At 45.0% G+C, this 20,880-nt stretch overlaps 1 protein-coding gene across 1 annotated transcript in view; it reads right to left on the reverse strand.

Annotated features, from left to right (window-relative positions):
- MDGA2 (MAM domain containing glycosylphosphatidylinositol anchor 2) overlaps positions 1-20,880 on the reverse strand; it is a 343,591-nt gene that overhangs the window by 55,730 nt on the left and 266,981 nt on the right. Inside the window, exons 10-11 of the mRNA XM_060175592.1 lie at positions 20,380-20,465; positions 5,610-5,717 (exon numbers count right to left, since the gene is read on the reverse strand). Of these exons, the coding sequence (XP_060031575.1) occupies positions 5,610-5,717; positions 20,380-20,465 (194 nt within the window). The remainder of the gene's footprint in view (positions 1-5,609; positions 5,718-20,379; positions 20,466-20,880) is intronic.

Below are 20,880 nucleotides of genomic sequence, written 5' to 3' on the forward strand. Positions count from 1 at the left end.
GGCTAGTCCCATGTACATGGCCTCACCTGCTCTGTCTCTAGAGATGAGAAGCTTCAATTTGTGTTGCTGACATAGCAGTAGAAAATTCAAATGAAGACAACAGAATATAAAATACATAAAAATAGCTGCAGGGTTCTTCAGAGGGAAAAAAACAAGAAATGATATTCTATTTATCAGGTATATTAAAAAAAAAACATAGATTTGAGCCATAGTTCACACCTTATACAGGAAACTTAGTCTCAGAATAATCAGATATTTACATAGAAATTAAATATTTTAGAAAAAATAGAAAAATAGATCAATATACCCTGTAGTAAGTTCTCTCTCTCTCTCCTCTCTCTCTCTCCCCACCAGGTTATCACTGGAGCTCAGTGACTGTCAGATGACTCCACTGCTCCCAAATATTTTCTTTCATTTTCTTTCTTTCTTTTTTTTTCTGATAGAGACATAGAGAGGTTGAGAAGAGGGGGAAAGAGAGGCAGAAAAAGAGACACCTGCAGGGCTGCTTCACCATCTAGGAAGCTTCCTGCCGGCAGATGAGAACGTGGTTCCTTACACACAATACTATCTGTTCATGTTATTTCAGAGTGTGCTGCCCCCAGGCCAGAATTTATATATGCATTTATCTTAAGAGAGAGATAAAGAGAAAAATACCGAGAGAGGTCAGCCCTGATTTATGGGGTTGAACCTGGGACCCTGGAACCTCGGTTCCGAAGTCTTGCAGAACCATTAAGCTGTCTCCCTTGTCCTAAGATACTGCTTTCTTGATGACACCACATTCAGTATAAGACGTTAACAGTAAGGGCCTGGTGACTCACCTCCCTGAGCGCACACGGGACAGTGTCCCCACACCCACCTGCAGGGTGGAAGCTTTGCGAGTGGTGAAGCAGGGCTGCAAGTGTCTCTCTGACTCTCCCCTCTCTATCCCCCCTTTTACTCTCAATTTATGACTATATCAGTAAATAAAGATAACAAAAAATTAAAAGAAGTTAATGATGAAATTTGTAATCAGTGTTAAAATTAAATGGGGGGGGAGGTGGTGATGCAGCTGGTTGCGTAGCATTACAGGGCACAAGGCCCAGGGTTCAAGCCCCTGGTTCAAGCCCCTGGTTCCCACCCGTAGGGGGGAAGCTTCACAAGTGAAACAGGGCTGCAGGTCTCCCTCTGTCTCTTTCCCCTCTGCATCCCTTCTCTTCTCTCAATTTCTCTCTATCTCTATCCAATAAGAAATAAGTAAAAAGAGTAAAACAAATTAAAAAGATTAAATGTGGGGGGGAGAGAGAGAGAAGGGTCAAGGCAGGTGGAAAGGGACTCCTGTATCTGCTTGTCTGAAGATCACAGGAATCCAGACGCAAACTCGGACCAGTCTGCCCACTGCTGCCTGGGAACTGGAGGGTGAGACTCTCACAGCAGAGGATGAGGGTCCTGTGTCCAGGCTGAGAAGTGACAGCAATGCCGTGTGCAAGGAGAGGCTCCACTCTACCCCCATCTCCCCAGACAATACTCTTTGCCTACCTGCATGTTAGCTGTCGGGCTCAGGCAAAAATTACTAAAGTCATGGGCCCCCTGGAACATACCTAAAATAGACTTTATAGCTTCTTCCCACCCAGAGACCCCTAGTTTCATCTGCTCTATTCTTACCTTTGGGTTCCTATTCATTAAATAATTGTCCTGCTTTCTATCTTACCACCTTTCAGCCACCAAGTTGCAGATGCTACCATGATGCCAACCTGACTTCCCTGGGCAGACACCCTCACCCATGTGTCCTGGAACCCCAACTCCCCAGAGCCCTGCCCCACTAGGGACAGACAGACACAGGCTGGGGGTGTGGATCCACCTGCCAACACCCATGTCCAGCGGAGAAGCAATGACAGAAGCCAGAACTCCCACCTTCTGCTCCCCATAGAGAATTTGGATCCAGGCTCCCAGAGGGACAAAGAACAGGGAAGCTTTCAATGGAGGGGATGGGACACGGGACTCTGTTGGTGGGAACTGTGTGGAACTGTACCCCTGTGATCTTACAATATTTTTAATCATTATTAAGTCACTAATTAAAAAAGAAAAAGGAGAGCTCCAGGGAGGGACAGCAGACTGCATGTGGGCAAAGATGTCTGGACTACAGGACTTTACCTCAGGGGCCCCGGGCAGATCTCCCGCCCCGTCCTGCACTTGCTTTTGCAGTATGTCAGGACAGGAAGCAGGGTCCAGATGAACTCAGAACTGCTGGCTGGCGGCATCTTAGCAAATGGTTGGACTTCGCTCTGAGTGCAACTGATGTGCCCTTAGTGGAATTCCGTCTCTACGCTGATAGAAGGGACCCAGGATTCTGCTGAGGCCTGGGCCCAGGTGTCCTGCCCTCCTTCCTGAGGCTGCAAACCTTGCCCAGGCCTGGGAATTCCCTGTCCAGATGCCAGTGTCTGCAGCTTCAGCTGTCTACTGAGGAAATAGTCCCAGACTGCAGGAACAGAGCATAGAGGCTCACAGCTGACTTAGCAGTTCTGCCCAAATCCAAACCCAACAGCAAAGAGGCTTCTGGCTTCTATCCAAGCCCTGACCAGCTTCAAGTTACCTCCTACCTGCAGCAATTTGCAAACTCTGACCTTGTCCTGGCCACAACCGGTTTCAAATATGGAAACTCTAATTGCTGAGAACACACAGCAAGGTTCTAGCCTAACCAAGGCCCGGAGGTCAAGGGCTCCACCAAACATACTGGAAAGCTCACCCTCACAGATGGAGCAGTTAAAAGAAAATTCTGGTAAAAATATCAAACAATTTAAATATTTAAGATTCCTGAGAAGAAACTAAATAAAAATCCTAATGATCCTCACCAAAACAAAAATATCAACAGAAGGAACTTCAACACCTTGAGAAGACGTATGACAGCAGTTAAACGTGAAAGTGGGTTAAACCAAAGTAAACAGCTGGACTAAGAGGGCCAATAAGGAGGCTCAACAGCCGAAAGACAAGAGTCACAGACTGACACAGTGCACTTTAAGATAAGTGGAAGGGAACAGGAAGGGGAAAGGGTAAAATTCAAGATCCATCTCTTGGACTGCAGTTGGTGGACTGCTCTAAAGTCAAGGACTCTGGGGTGGGCTGGGGGGAGGGTTCAGGTCCTGGAACAGGATGGCAGAGGAGGACCTGTTCAGTAAAAAGTTTGTCCTGGGCGTCCGGCGGGAGCGCAGCGGGTTAAGCGCATGTGGCGCCAAGCGCAAGGACCGGCGTGAGGATCCCGGTTCGAGCCCCCGGCTCCCCACCTGCAGGGGAGTTGCTTCACAGGCGGAGAAGCAGGTCTGCAGGTGTCTGTCTTTCTCTCCCCCTCTCTGTCTTCCCCTCCTCTCTCCATTTCTCTCTGTCCTGTCTAACAACGATGACATCAATAACAACAACAATAAAAAAGGGCAACAAAAGGGAAAATAAATAAATATAAAAAAAAAAGTTTGTCCTGCTTTTTATCTTACCACCTTCCAGCCACCAAGTTGCAGATGCTACCATGATGCCATCCTGACCTCCCTGGGCAGATGCCCTCACCCATGTGTCCTGGAGCCTCCCCTCCCCAGAGCCCTGCCCCACTAGGGACAGACAGACACAGGCTGGGGGTGTGGATCCACCTGCCAACACCCATGTCCAGTGGAGAAGCAATGACAGAAGCCAGAACTCCCACCTCCTGCTCCCCATAACGATCGTGGGTCCATCCTCTTAGAGGGATAAAGAACAGGGAAGCTTCCAATGGAGGGGATGGGACACGGAGCTTTGGTGATGGGGACTGTACTCCTGTTACCTTAAAATCTTGTTAATCATTAAATCACTAATAAAAATTGAAGACAAAACTATTATTTTGTTCTCATTTCTGGCTCCTGTGATTTTGGCCATTTTTTAAAATTGCCTTTTTCAGTTACTTTTTTTTTCAGTGCCCATACTTGTTTAAATGCATAGGTAGCATGCCCATTAAATAAAAAATCATTTCATTCCAAAATACTAATGGTTTATTTTGTTTTGTGCTACAATAAAAATCAACTGAGGTATGTTTTTTTTCTCCAGAGTGGCCTGGCACAATCCCGGTGGTAATACAGCCGGGCACAGGCAGAGGGAGTGTGCTTTACCTGCCCTGTCTGTGCCGTGTCCTCTTGTTCAACTGCTGGTGAAGAGGGGCCTGCGTCTACTTGAACTCAGCCCTGCCTATCATTCCCTAACAGAAACCTGCATTTTCTGAATATTTGCACCATTTTGTGCACGATGCCATTTGCTGTGCTCTCTGGGCATTGGAAGGCACATCTAGAGTTAAACGAATTAAGTTGTGTGTCACTCTTTGACTCTGCAGTTTTAATTTCCTTTTTGAATTGATTTCACCAGGAAATTAAAAAAAAAAAAGTCCATGTAACTCAGTCAGGAAATGCAGCCTTTTAGTTTCAGTGGCAGGGCAGAGAGTAGTTGTTGCTGATAAAATTAAGAAGATAACACATCCCTTGACTTTTTCACTGTCCTAAAAGAATGCTGTACTTTAATGCTTTGAAAGCTTTACTCTCATCTTGACCAAAGCATTCAATCCTACACTTGACCTGATGCCAACAACAACAACAAATAAGAAAAAGCCAAGGCTCTTCCTTTCTGCACTCTCTCCAGAGCACCAATGTCATATAACTGGTGTAATTTATTTATTTAAAAAAGATGCATTTGTGCTCACTGTTAGTCTAATTTATGTACCGACCCCATTCTCTGAACTATCTGGCATCTTGAGAAAGCCTTCACTCTACTCCAGAGACTCCCTATACGGTCATCTAGCATGTTGCGGCCCTGACCATCACCTGAGTGCTGGTCAGTCTGGATTCCAAGAAGCAGGTCTTTGAGGTTGGTTTGATATTAATTATTCTGTTGAGCTGTTTCTTCCGTGCTGTTTTGTGTGTGCTTATCTAAGCAGAACTGTCTAGTCCAGACCCTATGATGAAATAATTTAAGGAAAAATAAGACTACATCATTTTGAAATCTGTAGAATAATATTTTTACACATAAGGATGATTTCAAATCAAGCATTTGTTAAAAAACAAATGAATACAATATGTAGTTTTTTCTGAAATGCCACTAAAATAACCTTGAAATTATAATTGGAACTAATATTAGTAAAAGTGCTTATTAAAAAATCAGACCTAACCCATAATAGAACATATAGACACTCATACTATTTGTGAGGCAAAGTACTTCGGAGGATAAAATACTATTCACAGGTAAAGAATACAAAAGAGAAATATTTTAGGGTTCTGGGAGATAATACAGTGGTTATGCAAAAGACTTTCATGTCTGAGGCCCTGCGTTCCCAGGTTTAATTCATAACACGACCATAAAGCAAAGATGAGCAGTGAAAAAAAAAAAAAAAAAACAAACTCAGGTGCTTAAAAATGGAAGAAAAAAAAACGGTCCATTTGTTTTCAACCAGTTTTTGTCTCTAATATATAAGTCAAGACATTTCAATATACATATTAGCATTTTCCCAAGTAATTAGGGGTCTACACATCATGAATAGCATATTTCTGTCTGTCTCTAAAAAAATCCTTAAACTCATGACACTTGACTAGGAACTGTACTCAAGTTAAGTGCTTTTTCAGTATATTCACCTTCAGGTTCTCAACATCCTTGCTTCTTAGAAAATTCACAGTCGCACTTGTAGAAGTCTGCACCGCAGTCTCTGACGTGGTATGACCAGGGTGGTCTATGAGGGACCGCTAGAAATAAATGTAGATCTCGGCAGTTTTGAGAAAGCATGTGCAGGTCACATTTCTAACAGAGTGAAAGCAATTCAGGGACACGCGGATGCAAAGCGGACACTTGTGCGAGATTTCTGTTCTCCCAGAAGAACTTTCTCTACACCTAGGAGGTTACCCTCAATGCCATTTCATTCTCACAAGACCACCATCTGTGAAGCCATTAAGAGATGAGTTCCTAAGTCTTTAAATAAAAATTCAAGGTTTAACCATGTCTGTAGAACTTGTTTTAGATCAAAACACTAATACTGACAGAAATGACGACAAGTATTCAAAGCATCTCACAGGAATACACTCTTAAAACTTGGAGAGACATTTTCAACAGGGGTAGTTCTTGAAAAACAAATAAACCACTAAGCTTTCAAACACCAATAAAGAAGTTTTTTTATTTTTTCACTGCAGCATAGTTCTAAATTTCAGTTTCTACTTCCAGTTTTGGTTCTTTAGAAATTGCAAGCAAATTGTCTCCTATGTCATTATTGATACCGAAGAGTCTGTGTCATTACACAGGGAACACTAATCCACACACTAATTGAACATAGAAGCAAAGATAAGGAAATCCAAGATAAGAGTGTGCATTATTTCTGAAACACTAAAATTGATCAGGTTATTCTCTGGTTAAACAAACCCACAGCGCATCATGATGGGCTTATTGCTACTTTTTTTTTTTAATAATGTGATGGGTAGTTGGGTAGTGCATTGGGTTAAGCGCATGTGGCGCAAAGCGCAAGGACCGGCTTAAGGATCCTGGTTCGAGCCCCTGGCTCCCCACCTGCAGGGGAGTCGCTTCACAGGCAGTGAAGCAGGTCTGCAGGTGTCTGTCTTTCTTCCCCCCTCTCTGTCTCCCCCTCCTCTCTCCATTTCTCTGTCCTATCCAACAACAACGACATCAATAACAACAACAATTATAACTACAACAACAATAAAAAAACTACAAGGGCAACAAAAGGGAAAATAAATGAATAAATATAAAAAAATAACAATGTGATCCATCAAATAATGAAAGAAAAAATACAGCACTCCTAAGAATGAAGCTCACTTTACAATGACAACATACAGATATACAGGTAAAAAGAACAACAGAGAGAGAGAGAGAGAGACTACAGCATCATAATATTTATCTTATATGGCACTGTGGGCTGTGCTCTAAACTGGGTAACACACATGGCAAACAGGGCATGATTGGAACAATATTTTCCAGCACAATCCTTAGTGAATTCTTCAAAATAGATAGATAGATAGATAGATAGATAGATAGATAGATAGATAGATAGATAATAGATGGAGAAACCAGCAGTGGTATGCCTGATTCAGCTCAAGAAACCCCCACACAAGGACGGGGATCTTTGCGGTGACACACCCAGTGCAGAACCCACACTAGCAGGTGCAAGGAGCTGTGTTCAAGCCCCCAGCACCCACCTGCACGAGGCTGGGCGGTGCAGGAGCCGTGAAATATTGCTGGAGGTGTCTCTCTTCCTCTCAGCCCTTGGCTTTTCCATTTCTCTCTTTCCTATTAAGCAAATAAATACATATTTAAATGATCTTAGTTTACTTAAAACAAAACCTGGCTTCAAGCCTCCAGTTCCAACTGCCCACACTTCGTGGGCAGTGTCTCTCTCTTGTTCTCTCTCTCTCTCCCCTTCCCCTCTTAATTTCTCTTTGTCAGATCAGAAATAAATAAATGCATATTTAAAAGAAGAAAAAATGTAGAACTAAAACAAAATTTCCTATTCAACCAAGAGTTAGTGTTATGTTTAATAGGCATCTATAGGAATGACTTTAAGAAAAAGTAATTTCTGACAGGAAGCAGATACTAAGCACTGGAAGTCTATATAAATAAATCTATATGACTATTGAAAAAACATTAAAAATACTAGGTTACATTAATACAGCCCACGAAACTGTTTAGAAATTCGAATCATATGCCATTGTTTTACATTTATCTAGGTATTTTCTATTCTTCTTTCCATAAGAAAAGCTTCGCTCAGCGAAGCTCAAATGCATGTTGATTTTCAAGGAGGCATGCCGGAAACATATCACATTCTAAGTACAGTTTTGATGTTGTCTTTGGGCTTCATTGCTCTGGGTGTACTTTTCCAGATGGAAAGAAAGAGAGAGAGAGGGAGAGAGAGGGAGGGAGAGAGGGAGGGGTGTTACCCCAGTGCATGGGGGCTGGGCCTGAATCTGGGCTGCATGGAGGCAAAGCTGGTAGTTCTCTGGTGAGCTCTCTCACAGAACCATAATACAATTTGATTTCAGATACAGACAGCAAACAGCAAGGCCACATCCGGGCATTCTATAGCAGGGGCATGTGTAATTGATAAGAACTGGCATCTCCCATAGGACACTCCGAGCTAGCGAGTGGCCTGTGGGCTCTGAAGGTGAGAGAGGAGTTCACAAAGGGATGGGGGCTGGGAGGTGGCTCACCAGGGCACTGCACACAGCGCAAGCTTGAGAATCCTGCTTGAGACACAAGCACCACCTCAGGGAGGAGCTCACGAGTGCTGAATGGTACTGTGGTGCCTCTGATTCTGTTGTATTTTTATTACTTCTTCATATATTGGATAGAAACAGCCAGAAATGGAGAGGGAAAGGGGACCTAGGAGCTTGAACCTGGGTCCTTGAGCATTGAAACGTGTGTGCTCAACCAGGCATGCCACCACCCAGCCTCCTGCCTCTACTTCTTTGTGGCTTATCCTCTAACTTAAAAACAAAGAAGAAAAGAAAGGCCTCTGGAGACAGTAGAAATGTGTAGACACAACTCGAGAAGTAACCCTTGTGGCCAGACAGGAAAACGCAATGCCATTCTTCCTGTCCTTGGGTGATTCCTTCAGTCACCTACAGGATCATGTGCTGTCCCCACTACTGCTCACTTTAACTTCTCTTAAATGTGGTGCGTACGGGGCTGCGCCGGCCGTACCTCACATGTCACCAAGTGTAAGGACCTGGGTTCAAGCCCCTATTCCCCACCTGCAGGGCGAAGCCATGAAGGAGTGTTGCAGGTGTCTACCTCCACCTCCACCTCCACCTCTTCCTCTACCTCATCCTCTCCCTCTCCCTCTACCTCATCCTCTCCCTCCACCTCTACCTCATCCTCTCCCTCTACCTCATCCTCTCCCTCTACCTCCACCTCTTCTTCTACCTCTTCCTCATCCTGTATCTCCATCTCTCCCTCATCCTCTCCCTCATCCCTCTCCCTCTCCCTCTGTCTCTCCCTCTCCTCTCCCTCTCCCTCTCCCTCTCGTCTCCCTCTCCCTCTCCCTCTCCTCTCCCTCTCCTCTCCCTCTCCCTCTCCTCTCCCTCTCCTCTCCCTCTCCTCTCCCTCTCCTCTCCCTCTCCTCTCCCCTCCCTCTCCTCTCCCTCTCCCTCTCCTCTCCCTCTCCTCTCCCTCTCCCTCTCCCTCTCCTCTCCCTCTCCCTCTCCTCTCCCTCTCCCTCTCCCTCTCCTCTCCCTCTCCTCTCCCTCTCCTCTCCTCTCCTCTCCTCTCCTCTCCTCTCCTCTCCCTCTCCCTCTCCTCTCCTCTCCTCTCCTCTCCTCTCCTCTCCTCTCCTCTCCTCTCCTCTCCTCTCCTCTCCCTCTCCCTCTCCTCTCCCTCTCCTCTCCCTCTCCCTCTCCCTCTCCTCTCCCTCTCCCTCTCCCTCTCCCTCTCCCTCTCCCTCTCCCTCTCCCTCTCCCTCTCCTCTCCCTCTCCCTCTCCTCTCCCTCTCCTCTCCCTCTCCTCTCCTCTCCTCTCCTCTCCTCTCCTCTCCTCTCCTCTCCTCTCCCTCTCCCTCTCCCTCTCCTCTCCTCTCCTCTCCTCTCCTCTCCTCTCCTCTCCTCTCCTCTCCTCTCCCTCTCCCTCTCCCTCTCCTCTCCCTCTCCCTCTCCTCTCCCTCTCCCTCTCCTCTCCCTCTCCCTCTCCCTCTCCCTCTCCCTCTCCCTCTCCTCTCCCTCTCCCTCTCCCTCTCCTCTCCCTCTCCTCTCCCTCTCCCTCTCCTCTCCCTCTCCCTCTCCTCTCCCTCTCCCTCTCCCTCATCCTCTACCTCATCCTCTCCCTCTACCTCTTCCTTTACCTCATCCTCTAAGTCTTACTCTTCCTCTACCTCAAGTTCTACCTCTACCTCTTCCTACTCCTCTACCTCTTCCTATACATCTTACTCTTCCTCTGCCTCTTCCTCATCCTCTACCTCTCCCTCTTCCTTTACCTCTTCCTTTACCTTTTCTTTTCCTCTACCTCTTCCTCCTCTACCTCTACCTCTTCCTTTACCTCTACCTCTTCCTTTATCTCTTCCTCTACCTCTCCCTATTCCTCTACCTCTACCTCTTCCTTTACCTCTTCCTCTATCCCTACCTCTGCCTATACTATGCCAATGCTTATGCCTACCTATCCCTGTTCCTACACCTAATCAAGCCCTCCCTTCTCAATTTCTCTCTCTGTGCCCTGCCAGATAAAGAAAAGAAAATTTTAAAAGCCATCAAGAGCTTTGGATTTTTATGTGAGCACCAAGTCCCAGCAATAATCCTGGTGGCAACAAAAGAGTGGTAGTGAATTCAAATAGAAACTATAACCCCAATCTGACAACGTGAATATTCTAGTGAATTTTGCTTCAGTGCCTGATGTCCGCCAGCCAGGAATTTAGTGCTCCCATGCCAAAGCTCTCTTTGAGGGTGCCCATCTTCTTCTACACTGAAGGTCAAGAGAACAAGTTCCAGTTCACCTTCCCGGGCAGTATGACCACACAAAATGTCACCTGTACCAGGGGTGGCAGACCAAGTTAAAAACATTTCAGAAAGTGCTTGGCATTTCTGAGAAAAGGTACATATATTTGGCAAACCTTCTACATCAAAGATTTGAAACTCCGGTAGAATTTCTAAATGTGCAATACTGATATTAAATGAGACACTGTGAAGAGAAGCAAAGAGCATCTGTCCAGCATATGTCCTCTATCTGCAGATGACAAGGTAATGCCGCTTCTTATCAAGAGTCTTGCGGTTTTGCTTTCTTCTAGATTCAAAGAAGACATGATTCAGAGGACATGGCTGTTTTACAGCCCCAGACACACTGATTCTCTCTTCTTCTCTGGAGTTGGGGGCTTCTAGAGCAGGACTAGGAAGACTTCCGTGAATGGCAGTGAATAGTGACTGCAGTTCTATTTTATTTTTCTGAAACACAAAATTAAATCATTCCAATTCTTCACAATTTCAATTATTCCTCACTTCCTTCAGTTCCATTACTCTCCTGCTTCACTGCTCCAAGTCTGTCTTTTATTTGCTTTCCTTTTTTTTCTTTTTATGGGCTACCATGGCTGTTGTTGGTCAGCTCAGCATCTACACGACAATCCACTGCCCCGGTCACAGAGAACTTGAGAGAGAAGGGGTGAGATAGAGAGAGAGAGAAAGAGAGACACCTGCAGCCCTGCTACACCACTCGTGAAGCCTTTCTATCCTGGTGCCCACCTCCTTGGCAGCAGGTGGGCTCCACCAGGTATGCCCGCCCCAAACTAGATGTCACTCAAGGTTACTTCAGACATCTGCCTGACTGTATTCTCTGTTGTGTGTGTATTGATATCTAGTACACAGTATATGGTGTCATCATCATCTTTTATAGCATACATATCACCAAGCACAAGGGACTAGGGGTTTGAACCTGGTCCCCACCTACGGGGGGGGGGTGCTTCATGAGCTGTGAAGCAGTGCTGAGGTGTCTCTCTCCCTCCCTCTCGTTCTCCCCATCCCCTCTCAATTTCTCTCTGTCCTATGAAACAAACCAACAAGAGGGAAAAGTGGTGACCGGGGGCAGTGGGTTTCTGTCTAGATGCTGAGCACCATACACAGCCTTTTCAGTCCAGTTTTTGCTTTATTCTGAATTCCTTGAGTACTAAGGAAAACAGCCTTTCCAGTAACCTTTTATTCTATTCTGTTAAACAACAAATGAAGGGAATAATTGGGAGGCTGGTAGCTATCTCGGGAGACAGATAATTGCATCAGCTGGCTAGTGGGCCGCAGGTGGCCTGCTTGCTCAGACACTCAACTCAGGTTTGCACCAGTGAAGCTCTGACACCATGGCGGCTTCCTTTTCTCCCTCTGCATCTCGACCTCCGCCTTCTTACCTGAGAATGGAGGCCTGCAGCGGGGAGCCCCCAGGAACAATAAAATGAGTCAACACGGACATAACCTAAGGAGACTACAGTTTGGAGAAAACCTTCCCCATAGTAATTTCTGAAGCTTACATGATCTCTATTTTCTCTTTTTACGCTTCCTAACATAGAAGCTCAGCACTGTTGTCCAGGAATGCACTAGCAGCGAGACGAGGAACAGCCCTGGGTGGGGAGTCTCACAGCAGAGCAGCACAGACACCTGCCACGGGAGCTGAGACTGTCAGCGCTATCACGTGAACCATCATCTCTCCAGTAAATTTTCTAACTGTTTTGGGATTAAAAATAAAGGGCTTGTTAGCACTGAGTTTTCTATTAGTCTTAACATATCAACTTGCTTTTCAAAGTTAGTCTGATATAAAAATAGCATAATGGCGGTCATATTTCATGTTGAAAGACAAAAGACTTTTCACTAGATAAGCCAGTTATTTGTGGGCTAAAAGAAATAGTTTGGATGTAGGCTGAAATAAATATAGAAGATAAAAGAATTAATGTTTTGGGACCAGGTGGTGGTGCATCTGGTTGAGTGCACATGTTACAATGTGCAAGGACCTGGGTTCAAGCCCTCAGTCCCCACCTGCAGGGGAAAGCTTTGCAAATGGTGAAGAAGTAGGGTTGCAGGTATTTCTCTGTCTCCCTAACTTCGCCTCCCTTCTCGATTCCTGGCTGTCTCTATCCAATAAATAAATAAATAAATAAATAAAATAATGATGATAATAATAATAAATGTTTAGGGAGTCGGGTTGTAGCACAGCGGGTTAAGCGCATGTGGAGCAGAGTGCAAGGACTGGCATAAGGATCCAGGTTTGAGCCCCCGGCTCCCCACCTGCAGGGGAGTCACTTCACAGGCGGTGAAGCAGGTCTGCAGGTGTCTGTCTTTCTCTCCCCGTCTCTGTCTTCCCCTCCTCTCTCCATTTCTCTCTGTTCTATCCAACAACGACAACAATAATAATAACTACAACAATAAAACAAGGGCAACAAAAGGGAATAAATAAATAAAATAAATATTTTTTAAAATAATAATAATAAATGTTTAAACTCAGAAAATACCACAAATTACTAATAATCCCTTAAGGGAACCTTTTGTTCATTAATCACTAAGGAATAATTTTCTCTCTTCTTCTATTTTTATTAGGGCTTCACCTCTGCAGGCTGATTTATTTTCAAACAGAGCCTGAGAGAGAGAGACAATGAGAGATGGAAAGGTGCACGGCTTCCACTGACACTGTCCCTCGTAGAGTGAAGGCTGAGCTCAAACTGGGGCCTCCACGCTCAGCCAGGCAGCCCCCCCCCCCCCCCCCCAGGGAGCTGTCTCCTCAACCCCAGGTCCTGTTAGTGGTTGTTATGGACACTGGCAAATCACTACTCCAGGTCAACTTTTTTAGAGCGAGAGAAGGGAAAGACCCCATTACACCCGGAAACCTCCTCCCATGTGGTGGGAGTTGGGTTCGAATCTGCACTGCACACGTGACCAGGCAGGAACACTAACCAAGGGGGCTGTTCTGCTAACCTCCCACCAAAGCCCACTCTCCCAGAGATGTTTTCAGATCACGTTAAAAACACAGGGGCACTAATAAACTTTTCTCGTGTTTGGGAGCTACTCTCTGCTTTAGTCCATCTTTCTAATCCTATTTCAACTCTGACACCATTTTCCCAGACAATATTCTTAGTCCACATGCATGCCAGCAAAAATCACTAAAGTCATGGGCTCCTTGGAACATACCTAAAATAGACTTCCTAGCTTCTTCCCAACCCGAAGACCCCTGATTTCATCTCCTCTATTCCTACCTTTGGATTCCTGCTTAGTAAACATTTAATTTTGCTTTATATTTTACCGCCTTTCAGCCACAAAGTTGCAGATGCTACATGACTCCATCCTGACTTCCCTGGGCAGAAGACCTCACCACTGTGTCCTTAAACCTAACTGTCCCAGGGCCCTGCCCCACTAGGAAACATAGAAACAGGCTGGGGATGTGGATCCACCTGCCAACACCCATGTTCAGCGGGGAAGCAATTACAGAAGCCAGACCTTCCACCTTCTGCATCCCACAATGACCCTGGGTCCATGCTCCCAGAGGGATAGAGAATGGGAAAGCTTCCAATGGAGGGGATGGGATACAGAACTCTGGTGGTGGGAACTGTGTGGAATTGTCCCCCTGTGATCTTACAATCTTACTAATCATTCTCAAATCACTAATAACACATTAAACGTAAAACACAGTTTTATTGAGCACTATCCAAGTTATTTGGTTCTATTCCAAAGTTTGTTGATCTCATATTATGAGATATTTAGGGGATGAGAAGGGACATATGGACTTAATATAAAGCTTTGATTAACATGATGATCAGAGTATATAATAATTATTTTAATTACTTCTATATGATTTATTTTGCTGCCCAGGGACTAAATCCACAGACTCACACATGAGCAGGCTTCTGCTCAGAGGACTCCCTGTGCTGATCTGTCCATGCTTTTCAAATAGAGAGAGAGTGTGTGTGGAGACGGAAGGCAAGGCAGAAGGGTAAGGACAGAAACCACAGTGTGACTCAATAGCTGACGTCATGCCCCTGTGCTGCCCTTGGGCTTCCCAGGTGATGCCTTCATTCTAACCAGAGTCTTGTAACACTGGGCAGACACTCTGCCAGCTGAGCTAGCTCCTGGGCATTGATTTTAAGTCCATTTTCAAATACTGCATTATTTTAAATTTTTATTTACTTTTAGGAGACAGACAGGCACAACAGAGTTCTGTCCTGGCGGACTGTATTTTATGTGAGCGTTTGTTTTTGTTGTCTTCATTTTGCAGGGGGTATTGTCTTCCCTGTATGTGCGCGCGCGCGTGTGTGTGTGTGTGTGTGTGTGTGTGTGTGTGTGTGTGTGACTGTGAGTGTGTGTACGAGTGTGAGAGTCTATATATGTGCGTGTGAGTGTGTGTGTCTGTGAGTGTGTGTACGAGTGTGAGAGTCTATATATGTGTGTGTGTGTGTCTGTGAGTGTGTGTGTCTGTGTGAGTGTGTGTGTCTGTGAGTGTGAGTGTGCGTGTGCATGTTTGAGTGTGACTGTGAGTGTGTGTACGAGTGTGAGAGTCTATATATGTGCGTGTGAGTGTGTGTGTGTGTGTGCCTGTGAGTGTGAGTGTGTGTGTGTATGAGTGTGAAAGTCTCTGTGTGTCTGTGTGTCTGTGTGAGTGTCTGTGTGAGTGTGCCTGTGTCTGTGTGAGTGTGTGTGTTTCTGTGTGTGTGTGTCTGTGTGTGTGTCTATGTCTGTGTGAGTGTGCCTGTGTGAGTGTCTCTGTGTGTGTGACTGTGTATGTGTTTCTGTGTGAGTATGCCTGTGTCTGTGTGAGTGTGTGTCTCTGTGTGTGTTTCTGCCTGTGTGTTTCTGTGTGTGTGAGTGTGTCTCTGTGTGTGTGTGTCTATGTCTGTGTGAGTGTGCCTGTGTCTGTGTGAGTGTGTGTATGAGTGTCTCTGTGCGTGTGACTGTGTATGTGTTTCTGTGTGAGTGTTTCTCTGTGTGTGTGTGTGTGTGTGTGTGTGTTGGAGCTCCCTGCCTAGTTCCTGTACAACAACTCCACTCTTGCTAGTGGCCACATTTTTTTTGGAAAGACAGAGGAGTAAGAGAGAAAGCGGCCCCGAGAGCACAGCTCTGTCACACACATAGCTCTTGCCTCCTCCCCACCCCGTGCACACACACACACGCACGGGGGTGCAGGGATAGGACCCATGCAGGCCCTCACTGCGACATGTGTTCTAGCATGTGTATTCTAGCATGTGTGTTTGGCCAGGTCTGCCGCCGTCCAGTCCCATATTTATTTGTTGCTTGGTTGCTTGCTTTTTCCAGAGCACTGCTCAGCTCTGGTTCACAGAGATGCAGGGAACTGAACCTGGGACTTTGGAGCCCCAGACATGACAGTTCCTTTGCAGAACCACTGTGCTACTGCCCCTGCCAGTAACATGTGTTCTCCAGGCTGTGCTGACTCTCAGGTCCAGTAGGAGATGTTCTTAGAGAATAATGATGAATTTCCTGTATCTGCTAACTGCACTCATGCTGGCATCCTCAACTGCTTGTGTGTAAAGGAATTTTCCAGATAAATGTTGTCTAATAAAGACTGTTTAACATAAGGATTGAATGTCAAAATATTATAACGCGAAAAAGAGATATGTGTACCTCCCCTTCCTGGACTTTATCTTTGAATACCACCTTCTGGGTGGTATTGACAGAAGATACTCTTTTTTTTTTTTTTTTAGTTTTTTAATCATTACTTATTTATTGGATAGAGATAGCCAGAGATAGAGATGGAAGGGAGAGAGACAGAGAGGGAGAGAGACAGAGAGACAACTGCAACGCTGCTTCACCGCTCGTGAAGCTTTCCCCCTGGAAGTGGCGACCAAGGACTTGAACCTGGGACCCTGGCAGTGTAACATGTGCGCTCAACCCAGTGTGCTACCACCCAGCGCCCCTAGAACATACTCTTCACTGAGACATCCCTTTAAGATAAATTCTTTCTTCTATGGCACGATATAGAACTAAACATTATGGTGAAAAAAAATCCTAAAAAAAATAATGTAAATTTCTAAATACAAAAGAAAAGACTAAGAACAAAGAAGCCCTAAAAACTATTCCACAGCAATAAAGTGTTTGCTTCCATCGTTGTGAAAAAGTCAGCAACTATTTACTGGACCGTGGCTTACAGGGCCAGAAATGTGTCATCTCCTAGAAAATCACATGCATTTCACAGAACTGGGAGAGGGCCATGGCAGCTGCAGGTTACTGGTGTGACCTAGAAGGCTTTAAGCCAAGATTCAAAGTAGGAAGAAAAATGTGAGACTGTAAAATTGCTATCACAGTGGACAGTAAGTGTCAAACAAAAGTAAGACACAATGAAAGATGTCTACAAATTGTTTCTTTCTTTTTAATTGGGGGGGATTAATAGTTCACAGTAAATGCAGTTGTTGGTACATGTGTAAAATATCTCAGTTTTCTGCAAAACACTCCCCCACAAAAATAATTCTTGGGAATATTATGCCTAATATATGAAGTATTATAAGTAAAACTTAAATAAAATCATGGACATGTTAAGGTTATAAAATAAAATTGCACAAGGACCTGGGTCTGAGCCCTGGTCCCCGCCTGTAGGTGGTAAGGGGAGAAGGTTCACAAGAGGTGAAGCTGGTTTGCAGGTTCCTCCCCTCTCTCCCTCCCTCCTCTCTCAATTTCTATCCAATAAAATGGGAAAATGATCACACTGTGAGTGACAGTGGACTCCTCGTGCTGGCACCAAGCCCTAGTGATAACCCTGGTGACAAGAGAAATAAAGCAGTAAATATAACAGAATCGTGCTTTCATTCCTCACACCACTAGGGCAGACGCATCGAAGGAGAGCTCTAGGTAGGTGTGTGCACTGCGCGAGCGTCACCTTCTCCAGTGGCTGGCAGGTAGCATGGTCTTCAGGTCACAGGGTGGGGGCCGAGGCCTAGGTATCCCTGCTCAAGGCTCTAGCTGGCCAAAACAAGGAGAAGGCTCAAGGCCTGAACTAGAAGCCAGATCCGGCTGACATCTTTATGGCTGACATATTTTTCTTCCTCCCTCTCTCTCTCTCTCTCTCTCTCCATATATGTGTGTTGTGTATTGAATTTTTTATAGTTTTTAAAATTTATTTATTTATTTATTTTCCCTTTTGTTGCCATTGTTTTTTATTGTTGTAGTTATTACTGCTGTTGTTATTGATGTCATCGTTGTTGGATAGGACAGAGAGAAATGGAGAGAGGAGGGGAAGACAGAGAGGAGGAGAGAAAGACAGACACCTGCAGACCTGCTTCACCGCCTATGAAGCGACTCCCCTGCAGGTGGGTTGCCGGGGGCTCAAACCGGGATCCTTACTCCGGTCCTTGCACTTCGCACCACATGTGCTTAACCCGATGTGCTACCGCCCAACTCTCGACTGACATAATTCTAACATGCATAGGAAAATGTTAGAAACCTAAGTGAATACATATATGATTTACTTTCCTCAAAAGAAAATCTATTCCAACATAGTCAGGGAGGGGCTGGCTAGGGGCACAGCCAGTAGAGTGCATGCCTTACTTAGCATGATGCTCACCCAGTGCAGGCCTCTGGTCCTCCCCCCCCCCCCCCAGGGGTGAGGCTCCAGCAGCAGTGGTGCAATGCTCCAGGCATCTCTGCTTTCTCTTTGCCTCTGCCCCACCCCCACCCACTCCTGTCCTCTCATCCACTATTAACAAGGAGAAAAGCACATTCACTGGGAAGCTTGGGGTTTCACGGACACTAAGTCCCAGTGGTGAGTCTGGTCCATAAGTAAAGCAACAGGAATTTTTTTCCCTGTTTTTGCCTCACAAGAAACAACCTTGTGGCTAAAAATATCCTTGCATATTCAGGAGTTGTAAACTACTTTATGATCAAGAAAGGAAAAGACGGGAATTTAGAGATGTTGAAATCTGGGGAAATAAAATCGAAAGATGATAAACACTTTCACTGGAAAATAGAATAGCAATTCCAGCCAAAAAAATAAAAATAAAAAACACATAATATAGTTAGTTTGTTGGCTCCATTGAGTTGGGTCCTTCTCAGGATTAATTCTAATTCTGCTTAAGTGTGTCTACTGATGGTAAAAAGAAAAGTCTTGAGTGGTATCTACTTTTCCCTTTAAAGTAACCGGAAGTGAACTTCACATGCCCTGCAGGCACTGGGACAAAGGCTTTTGAAGAATATTAGAATGAACTAAAGGACGCTGAGCAGACTCAGGTGAATTCTGTCATCAGTCAGCCTCCAGGGAGCTTTTCTATACCCACATATAAGCAAATATACTTAAGATAAACTATAGATGAGATTCAACCCTATCTTTGCAAATAAACCTACAAACAGAAAATAGGAAAGGGGTCCCTACAGAAAACAGTCTAATTCTGCAAACAGAAGATGGGCATTAGGCATTTCAGTATTTTCAAACACTAGCAGCAGCAGCAGATGAGTCTGACTGACTGAATCACACGGTCAGGCCTTGGGAAAGAGTGTGATGTGTCAAAGTCAAGAATTTCCCAAGATGCCCTTGTATAAAGATTTAAATGTATCATCCTCTAAGAAAAAAATATAAGACAAAGCCATCAGTTGAGGAAGAGAAAAAAAACCAGATTCCATTATGTCTCTATCTCCTCTATCAAGTGACTTCATTGCCAATGCAGAACACATGAATTTATTTATTTTATGAGGAGACCGGAATGGAAGCGAGCTCTAGAGAATCACTCCAGCATAGCTGGTGCTGCAGATCAGGCTCTGGGCCTCACGCACGCAACGCCTGAGTTCTACCTGCAGTCTTAGCTCCAGCAGCAAACACCCAATGTTGGGACGGCTTTGAAGTTTTGTTCGAGTCCAGTAAAGGAAGAGAGACAGGCTCTGTGTTTTGGCATGCCAATGGCCTGTGTATACTTGGGTAAGGGGTGGCTTTTCACAGAAGGGTTTTTTGTTTGTTTGTTTAGTGATAAGACTATAGGATAAGAACATTCAACCTAAAATTTATCTTAATGATGATGTGTTCTACATAGGCTTTAGTTATAACTCTGTGGGAAAAATATCAAGAACCATTAGTTGTGAAAGTAGAACAGAGAGGTTCAGTGAGGACACGGCCTCATTCTCTCTCTAAACAAGTATGTGCAGACCCCAAAACACCCCTGCCACTTAGTCAAGGAAGTGAGCAGCAAACTAGAGAACTCCATGGCTGTCAGGGGAGGATGAACAGAGTTGGTGGTGGTCTATCCGAAGGAGCTCACATAACTTGTGATCGGATACTATTTTGTTGTAATTAAAGTCACCCTAGATAATAAACTACAGAACAAGAAACAATGCAAATACCTACATTTAAAATTCAGAGGTGTAATTTATAGCAACAAAAGATAGCTGAGGTTAACAGTAGCTCATCTGAAAGAGACAAATTGTCCAATTAACTCATAATTTTCAGTTACCTGAGTTAACAGAAAGGTTAGGTAAACATGATCTTGTTCTCATTTTACTGAAACAGTTCTATTCTTCAGAAATTTCGAATTAATATTTAAAGCATCATATGAATACTTATAACCATACCTATGGTGACTTTCTAGCATTTTAGAAATTGAAATTTAAGACTTATTCAATATAAGTGTTAACACCTCTTACATAAGCTTATAAGATTATTCCATGTAACACCTGTCACATGTCTAATGATGAGGGTTTTTAAAAAGTTCAAAGATTGTCACGTTGATGCCTATGCTGTCAAAGTAAAACACATACCTTAATTTCACAGATCTGAAACTTAACTTGGAACAGTTTTGTATAGAGTGATACTGATTTTAAGAAAGGAAATTATTCTCGAATTCATGCAAAGAAATTATCAGTGCACACCAACAAGTCAAAATCCACACTCACACACACTCACTGCGCACACATCTCACCTGTCTGATGCCCAGGCGGTAGACACACTCACACTCACGGGCACACGTCTCACCTGTCTGATGCCCAGGCGGTAGGCACACTCACACTCACACTCACGGGCACGTGTCTCACCTGTCTGATGCCCAGGCGGTAGGCACACTCACGGGCACGTGTCTCACCTGTCTGATGCCCAGGCAGTAGGCACACTCACACTCACTCACACTCACACTCACGGGCACGCGTCTCACCTGTCTGATGCCCAGGCGGTAGGCACACTCACACTCACGGGCACGCATCTCACCTGTCTGATGCCCAGGCGGTAGGCACACTTACACTCACACTCACGGGCACACGTCTCACCTGTCTGATGCCCAGGCGGTAGGCACACTCACACTCATGGGCACGTGTCTCACCTGTCTGATGCCCAGGCGGTAGGCACACTCACGGGCACGTGTCTCACCTGTCTGATGCCCAGGCGGTAGGCACACTCATACTCACACTCACGGGCACACGTTTCACCTGTCTGATGCCCAGGCGGTAGGCACACTTACACTCACACTCACACTCACGGGCA

Source organism: Erinaceus europaeus, chromosome 16 (genome assembly GCF_950295315.1).
Source record: "Erinaceus europaeus chromosome 16, mEriEur2.1, whole genome shotgun sequence".
Taxonomy (NCBI): Eukaryota; Metazoa; Chordata; class Mammalia; order Eulipotyphla; family Erinaceidae; genus Erinaceus; species Erinaceus europaeus.